We start from the raw sequence: 9,111 nt of genomic DNA on the forward strand, positions 1-9,111 counted from the left end.
TGGCCAATATGGTGAAACCCCATCCCTACTAAAAATACAAAAATTAGCTGGGCTTGGTGGTGCGAGCCTGTAATCCCAGCTACTCGGGAGGCTGAGGCAGGAGAATTGCTTGAACCTGGGAGGTGGAGGTTGCAGCGAGCAGAGATGGTGCCACTGCACTCCAGCCTGGGTGACAGAGTGAGACTCCATCTCAAAAAAAGAAAAAAAGAAGGCTGGGCGAGGTGGCCCCCACCTGTAATCCCAGCACTTTGGGAGGCGCTGGCGGGTGCATCACCTGAGGTTAGGAGTCTGAGACCAGCCTGGCCAACCTGGAGAAACCCTGTCTCTACTAAAAATACAAAAAAGTAGCCGGGTATGGTGGTAGGCGCCTATAATCCCAGCTACTTGGGAGGCTGAGGCAGGAGAATCGCTTGAACCCGGGAAGTGGAGGTTTCGGTGAGCCGAGATTGTACCACTGCACTGGGTGACAGAGCAAGACTCCATCTCAAAAAAAAAAAAAAAGAAAAAGAAAAAAGAAAAGAAAAGATTTGGGTTCCCTAAACTCAAGCCACCTCTCCTGTAACACCCACCTCAGATACTGCCAGGCATCATCTGGCCCTTGTCATATCACCCTGTGGGATTTGGAGCTCAAGGAATGAATGGAAAATGCTTATAACCTAGTTCACTGCTATTGCCATGAGGAACATTGTCTTTGATCTCTGACCTGGGAGTCTCATGTCTTCCTGTGGCTGCTGTGGAGCTCTGGTTGGCTAACTTGTTAGCATGCAATTGGGCAACGTCTCAGATCATCGGTCTTGACATCCTCCAATTCTATCTGTTGTACCTGCTACAGATTTCTGGCATCTGTTGTCTCCATTTCTAGGGCCTCAGCCCTGGTCAAGGCTCCCATCACCACATGTCTAGGGGTTTATTTGTTCTGGATTCCTTTTTGCTCTCCCTACCCCAGAGTCCTCTGCCTTAGTTTCCATGCACACTGCTTGAGCCGCCTGCTGCAAGACCCCCACCCGACCATCTGCTGGAGGGCTTTCTCTGGTGTTTGTGCTGGTAAGATCGGAGGTTCAGGGGGAGTTAATGTCCAACAGGAAGCAGACAGGTCATGGAAGATAAATACCCCAGTATTCATGCTCCTTGGGTGGGGTGACTCTGAGGTGTGTTCTGCACCATTTTCCAGGGGATTTTGGGGATCAGCCCCAGTTGTCTGAACTCAAACCCTGCTCATAAACTCATCCGTCCTTGCCTCTCTTTTCTTTCTCTTTCTTTTCTTTCCTTCCTTCCTTCCTTTTTCTTTCTTTCTTTTTCTTTCTCTCTTTTTCTTTCTTTTTCCTTCTTTTCTTTCTCTTTCTTTCTTTCCTTCTTTTTCTTTCTCTTTCTTTCTTTTTCTTTCTTCTTTCTTTCTTTCTCTCTCTCTCTCTCTCCCCCTCCCCTCCCCTCCCCTCCCCTCCCCTTCCCTTCCCTCTTTTTATCACAGAGTCTCACTCTCTTGCCCAGGCTGGAGTGCAGTGGCATGACTCAGCTCACTGCAACCTCTGCCTTCTGGGTTCAAGCAATTCTCCTGCCTCAGCCTCCTGAGCAGCTGAGATTATAGGTGCATGCCACCATGCCAGGCTAATTTTTTTTTTTTTTTTTTTTTTTTTTTTTAGTAGAGACGGGGTTTCACCATGTTGGTCAGTCTGGTCTCTGCTGAGACCAGCTTGGCTGGGGAGACCCTAACCCAGCAGCACTAGAGGAATTAAACACATACACACACACAGAGAGAAATAAAGAGGTGTGAAGTGGGAAATCAGGGGTCTCACAGCCTTCAGAGCTGAGAGCCTCAAACGGAGATTTACCCACGTATTTATTAACAGCAAGCCAGTCATTAGCATTGTTTCTATAGATATTAGATTAACTAAAAGTATCCCTTATGGGAAACAAAGGGATTGGGCCGAAATAAAGGGATGTGTTTGGCTAGTTATCTGCAGCAGGAGCATGTCCTTAAGGCACAGATCGCTCATGCTCTTGTTTGTGGTTTAAGAACGCCTTTAAGCAGTTTTCCGCCCTGGGTGGGCCAGGTGTTCCTTGCCCTCATTCCGGTAAACCCACAACCTTCCAGCGTGGGTGTCATGGCCATCATGAACATGTCACAGTGCTGCAGAGATTTTGTTTATGGCCAGTTTATGGCCAGATTTTGGGGGCCTGTTCCCAACAGGTCTCAAACTCCTGACCTCGTGATCTGCCTGCCTCGGCCTTCCAAAGTGCTGGGATTACAGGTGTGAGCCACCTCGCCTGGCCCCTTGCCACACTTTCTGACTTCCTATGGATGCTTGCAGGGCCCACTCCCCAAATAAACTCATCACCCTTCAATTTTTTTTCTTTGTTTAGAGATAGGGTCTTGCTCTGTCACCCAGGCTTGAGTGATCCTGGCTCACTGCAACCTCTATCTCCTGGGGTCAAGCGATTCTCCCACTTTAGACTCCTGAGTAGTTGGGACTACAGGTGTGCACGACCAAGGCTGGCTAATTTTTTTCTTTTTTTGTTTTTTTGTAGAGACAGGGTCTTGCTATGTTGCCCATGCTGGTCTCAAACTCCTGGCCTCAAGCGATCCTCCTACCTTGGACTCCCAAAGCATTGGGAATCCAGGCATGAACCCCGTTCCTAGGCGGCACTTGATTCCTGTTCCAAGATCTGGGGAAATCTGACCCGAAGGAAGCTTTGCTCTAAGACCTCCTTGGCAATGTTGGGCTCAGACGTGGACTGAGGTTTCAGAGGAAGCAGTGGAGCGGCAGGAGCCAGGTAAAGGCAGTGGGTCTCTGGCGGCAACCGGGTCCCCATGGTAACTTGGTCCCCACCCTGTGGCATCTGTGAGGTCACCCTGCTTCTCCCAGCCGGAGTAGGTGGGGGAGGCCAGACATGGAGGCCCTTCCTCCAGTCAGATCCAGCCTTTTGGGGATTCTGTTGCAGGTTATGAGGCTCTCAGTGCTGGTGAGTGGGGGCTGGGGGTAAGTGGGGTGGGGACCACACACCAGGCCCTTTACAAAGCCACCTCAGAGCTGCCAGACCCAAGCCCTGCCTGTCCCATCCAGTGGAACTAGGTGGCTGCCTGCCTTCCAGAATAATCTGACATCTCCCAGAAGCCCCACTCCAAATTACAGTGCTGACATTTTCTTTTCTTTTCTTTATTTAGAGACAGGGTCTCACTCTGTCGCCCAGCCTGGAGCGCAGTGGTGCCGGCTCAGCTCATTGCAGCCTCCAACTCCCGGTCTCAAGCAATCCTCCCCCCTCAGCCTCCAAGTAGCTGGGACTATAGGTGTGCACCACCACGCCTGACTAATTTTTGTATTTTGTAGAGATGGTGTCTCACTACGTTGCCCAGGCGGGTCTCCAACTCTTGGCCTCACATGATCCTCCTACCTCAGCTTCCCGAGGTGCTGGGATTATAGGTGTGAGCCACCGCACCTGGCAGCATTTTCTCTATTGAGGGTCACTCCTATGGGTGAATCATTGTTTTTCCCATTCATTTTTTCTTTTTTTTGAGACAGAGTCTCGCTCTGTTGCCCAGGCTGGAGTGCAGTGGTGCGATCTCGGCTCACTGCAACCTCTGCCTCCTGGGTTCAAGCAGTTCTTCTGCCTCAGCCTCCCAAGTAGCTGGGACTACAGGCACGTGCCATCATCCCTGGCTAATTTTTTTTTTTTTTTTTTTGTATTTTTAGTAGAGACCCTGTTAGCCAGGATGGTCTCAATCTCCTGACTTTGTGATCTGCCCGCCTCAGCTTCCCAAAGTGCTGGGATTACAGACATAAGCCACCGCGCCTGGCCCATTCATCTCTCTCTCTCTCTCTTTTTTTTTCAGATGCAGTCTTGCCCTGTCACGCAGGCTGCAGTGTAATGGTGCGATCTCGGCTCACTGCAACCTCCACCTCCAGGTTCAAGTGATTCTCCTGCCTCAGCCTCCCAAGTAGCTGGGATTACAGGCGTGCGCCACCACGCCCAGCTAATTTTTTGTATTTTTAGTAGAGACAGGGTTTCACCACATTGGCCAGGCTGGTCTCAAACTCCTGACCTCATAATCCACCCACCTCGGCCTCCCAAAGTGCTGGGATTACAGGTGTGAGCAACCGCACCTGGCCCATTCATCTCTTTTAAACATACACATGCTTGCGGTCGGGGTCACAACTCAGTCACACTTAGGAGGCTGAGGTGGGAGGATAGATTGAGCCTGGGAGGCCAAGGCTGCAGTGAGCCAAGATCATATAACAGGGGGCAGTTGAGAAAGACAGACACCATTAGATTTGCATCTTGGGACCGGGAGCTGTGGCTCAAACCTGTAATCCCAGCACTTTGGGAGGCCGAGGCAGGCAGATCACCTGAGGTCGGGAGTTCCAGACCAGCCTGACTAACATGAAGAAATCTTGTCTCTACTAAAAATACAAAATTAGCCAGGCGTGGTGGTGCATGCCTGTAATCCCAGCTACTCAAGAAGAGGCTGAGGCAGGAGAATCACTTGAACCTGGGAGGCGGAGGTTGCGGTGAGCCGAGATCCCACCATTGCACTCCAGCCTGGGCAACCCTGGGCAACAAGAGCAAAACTCTGTCTCAGAAAAAAAAAAAAAAAAAGATTTGCATCTTGGCTGTTTTACCCTCTAGCTGTGTGACTTTGGGCAAATCGCTTCACCACTCCGAGCCCATTTCCTCTCCTATAGAAATGATCTTGTGGGATCATGTGGGATATCACAGGTTTCCCTCCTCCCTGGTCTCAGCACCATAACCTGGGAGGTCCTATTTCCTACCTCTATCCTAACTCTTCTCCCTGCTGGACCCTTTGGTCTCAGCATAGCTCCACCCTCCACGTCCCAAGCTCTGCAAATCCAGCCCATGAGTGGGGGGTCTTGCAGCCAATCTCAGATGGTGGGGCCTGTGGACACAGGGATGGGGGGTCCAGGTGGGTGGATTGGTGTCACTCAAGGGCTGGGGGCTTTCCAGCTCTGATGAAGGGTCTTTCAACTCCAGGACTCAAGAGCAGCTTTCCCCCACCTCACCCCAGTCCTGCAGCTTCATCTCAGTGAATGGGAGACACCGTTGTCCAACTCACCACCCAGATCAGAAATCTGGAATTCTTTTTTTTTTTTTTTGAGATGGAGTCTCACTCTGTTACCCAGGCTGGAGTGCAGTGGCGCGATCTTGGCAAACTGCAACCTCCGCCTCCTGGGTTCAAGCAATTCTCCTGCCTCAGCCTCCCGAGTAGCTGGGATTACAGGCATGCACCATCATGCCCAGCTAATTTTTGTATTTTTAGTAGAGATGGGGTTTCACCAGGTGACCAGGCTGGTCTTGAAATCTTGACCTCAGGTGATCCATCTGCTTCGGCCTCCCAGAGTGCTGGGATTACAGGTGTGAGCCACCGTGTCCGGCTGGAAATCTGGAAGTCTTTCTGGATCTCTCTCCTTCACCCTTCTCATTAGGTCTGTCGTGAATTATGTGACCCCTGCCCCATGTCTCTCATGCCTCCCTGCCCCTAATGGCATTGTCCTTTGCCCCCAGCAGCCCTCCTGATGCCAGGGGACAACTGGTGCAGAGGCAAAGCCCAGCTACTTGGAAGAAGACAAGTGACCTGGGTTCAAAGCCCACAGGATTGGGGTGGGGGATCGTAACATGGTAATAATAGCCATGCAACCTCCTTCAGTCTGGAGTATTGTAAATAACCATTTAAATCCAATGGAGGCCAGGTATAGCGGCTCATGCCTGCAATTCCAGCACTTTGGGAGGCTGAGGCAGGAGGATTGCTTGAGGCCAGGAGTTCGAAACCAGCCTGGATAACATAGCAAGACCCCGCCTCTACAAAAAAGAAAAAAAAAAAATTAGCTGGACGTAGTGAGATGCACCTATAGCTCCAGCTACTTGGGAGGCTAATGGGGGGAGGATTGCTTGAGCCTAGGAGTTCAAGACCAGCCCAGGCATAATAAGAAGACTCCATTTCTTAAAAAAAAAAAAAAAAATTAGCCAGGCATGGTGGCATGCACTTGCGTGGTCTCAGCTTTTTGGAAGGCTGAGATGGGAGGATTGTTGAAGTGTGGGAGGTCAAGGTTGCAGTGAGCTATGATGACACCACTGCACTCCAGCGTGGACAACAGAGTGAGATCCTGTTTCTTAAAAAAAAAATCCAATGGAAAGGAACCCAAATACAATATGAAACACCTTCTAATGTTCCCTTCTCAGAAGGGAGTCCTTCAAAGTGGACAGAGTTCATCCTTGCACATGTGGGGAGCTGAGGCCTTGAGATGGGGATCTGACTCAAGGTGGTCCAGCAGCTTCACCTCTACAGTAAAAGTGGGGTTCCTGGCCAGGCGCGGTGGCTCACGCCTGTAATCCCAGCACTTTGGGAGGCTGAGGCGGGTGGATCATCTAAGGTCAGGAGTTCGAGACCAGCCTGACCAACATGGTGAAACTCCATCTCTACTAAAAATACAAAAACTAGCCAGGCGTGGTGGCAGGCGCCTGTAATCCCAGCTACTCAGGAGGCTGAAGCAGGAGAATCACCCGAAACCGGGAAGTGGAGGTTGCAGTGAGCCGAGATAGCGCCATTGCATTCCAGCCTGGGCAACAAGAGTGAAACTCTGTCTCAAAAAAAAAAAAAAAAGAAAAAGAAAAAGTGGGGTTCCTGTCCCAGGAGGGTGATGATGGCTGATGGTTGTCTCTTTCTCTTCTTCTGCAGTTGGTTCAGAACTGAGATCACCTCTATAATTTCCTGCTCCTCAAGATCAACCTCTTCAACCACTGGGTGTCAGGGCTGGCCCAGGAGGCCCGGGGGTCCTGTAACTGGCAGGCCCACCTTCCCCTGGGAGCTGCAGCCTGCCCCCTGGGCCAGGCTCTTCGGGCTGGGCTGGCTCTGATACAGGTCCCCGTGTGGCTGGTGCTACAGGGACCCAGGCTGATATGGGCTGGCATGTGGGGCAGCACCAGGGGCCTGGGCCTGGCCTTGCTCAGTGCCTGGGAGCAGCTGCGCCTGTCTGTGGCCATCTGGACAGACCTGTTTTTGTCGTGTCTGCACGGCCTGATGTTGGTGGCCTTGCTCTTGGTGGTAGTGACCTGGAGGGTGTGTCAGAAGTCCCACTGCTTCCGACTGGGCAGGCAGCTCAGTAAGGTGGGTGGTCTCGGGGTGAGGCTGGGGTGTGGAGGGCAAACCTGGGGTACTGGGTGTGGTCAGGGCTGGCTGGGCTTGGAAGGGGGAGCCACAGCCAATCAGTGTAACCCTATGAGCTCCTAAGGGCCACCTGCCCATCTGTCTCACTGTTCCAGGCCTTGCAAGTGAACTGCGTGGTGAGGAAGCTCCTGGCACAGCTGAGACGTCTGTATTGGTGGGTGGAGACTATGACTGCCCTCACCTCCTGGCACCTGGCCTATCTCATCACCTGGACCACCTGCCTGGCCTCCCACCTGCTGCAGGCTGCCTTTGAGCACACGACCCAGCTGGCCGAGGCCCAGGAGGTTGAACCCCAGGAGGTCTCAGGGTCTTCCTTGCTGCCCTCACTGTCTGCATCCTCGGACTCAGAGTCTGAACCAGTTTTGCCAGAGCAAGAAACTCCCAGAGAATAAATGTATCCCCATCTGCCTCTCCTGGTCTGGCCTGGCCTATGGTCTCACCCCCTCTTCCCTAATGGGCTGGAGAGATGTTGTGTGAGTGATGTGCACGTGTGTGCCTGCATGTGAGCCCAGGACTGCCTCTGGGAAGGAAATCACTTTCCGTCAGCATCTTCTATGGGCCAGATATCAAACATCTCAGACAATTTACTCATAATTTGGTTTAAATCTCCTAACAACACAGGCATCAGGTTTGATTAGCACCATTTACAGCTGAGAAAATTGAGCCTCAGAAGGTTGAACTTTCCCAAGGTCACCGTCTGTCAAGGGCAGAACCAGCACTGGGTCTCTAGATTTTTTGTTTCCCAGAATCCTTAACTTTCTCTAGGTGAGTGCCCCTGGTTCTCAGAAGTATTGGTGCCCAGGGCTTTAGGGGAGATGGGCAGTTAGAGACTTTGTCCTCTGGGGGGTGCCAGGGCCTCACATTTCAGAGATTTAGAAATCTTTGAGAAACAGTTGTGAACCAGGCTTCAAGGAGCCCATTCATTCATGCACTTGGCCATTCATCCATCCACCTATCCACCCACTCACAAAGCCATCCACAGAACCATCCATCCACCCACCCACCAATCCATTCACCCACTCACCCATTCACCTGCCCATCTACTCACACATCCACCCATCCATCCCTCCACCCATCCACCCATCCAACCATCCATCCATCCATCCATCCATCCATCCATCATCACCCAACAACCTATGCATTCATCCATCCATCCATCCATCCATCATCACCCAACAACCTATGCATTCATCCATCCATCCATCCATCCATCCACTGATCCGTTTATCCATCCATCCATCCACCCAACCACCCATCCATTGACCCACCCATCTACCTACCCATTTAATCACCCATTCATCTATGCATTCATCCACTCATTCGTCCATCCATCCATCCATCCATCCATCCATCCATCCATCCATCCATCCACACACCCACCTATCCATCCATCTACCCACCCACTGATCAATTTACCCATATATCCATCCATCCATCCATCCTCCCAACCACCCATCCATTCACCCACCCATCTGCCTACCCATCCACTCACCCATTCATCTACCCATTCATCCACCCATTCATGCATCCATCCATCCATCCATCTATCCATCCACCCATTCATCTATCCATCCACTGATCCATTTGTGTATCCATACATCCACCCACCCACCCACCCATCCATTCACCCACCCATCTGCCTACCCATCCACTTACCCATTAATCTCCCCACTCATCAACCCATTCATGCATCCATCCATCTACCCACCCACTCATCCACCCATCCATCCACCCATCTATCCATCCATTCATCCATTCATCCATCCATCCATCTATCCATCCACTGGTCCATTTACCCATCCATCCATCCATCTTCCCAACCACCCATCCATTCACCCACCCATCTGCCTAACCATCCACTCACCCATTCATCTACCCATTCATCCACCCATTCATGCATCCATCCATCCGTCCACCCATCCATCCATCCATCT

The 9,111-nt window shown here is 51.5% G+C and overlaps 1 protein-coding gene across 1 annotated transcript; it reads left to right on the forward strand.

Annotated features, from left to right (window-relative positions):
• Positions 1–2,869: 2,869 nt before the first annotated feature.
• On the forward strand, positions 2,870–7,593 carry TMEM270 (transmembrane protein 270). Its single transcript, XM_004045572.4, is given in 3 exon segments — positions 2,870–2,961; positions 6,689–7,117; positions 7,273–7,593. Coding segments are annotated over 3 exon segments (798 nt in total). The 5' UTR covers positions 2,870–2,889; the 3' UTR covers positions 7,570–7,593.
• Positions 7,594–9,111: the final 1,518 nt, after the last annotated feature.

This window comes from Gorilla gorilla, chromosome 6 (genome assembly GCF_029281585.2).
Source record: "Gorilla gorilla gorilla isolate KB3781 chromosome 6, NHGRI_mGorGor1-v2.1_pri, whole genome shotgun sequence".
Classification (NCBI taxonomy): domain Eukaryota; kingdom Metazoa; phylum Chordata; class Mammalia; order Primates; family Hominidae; genus Gorilla; species Gorilla gorilla.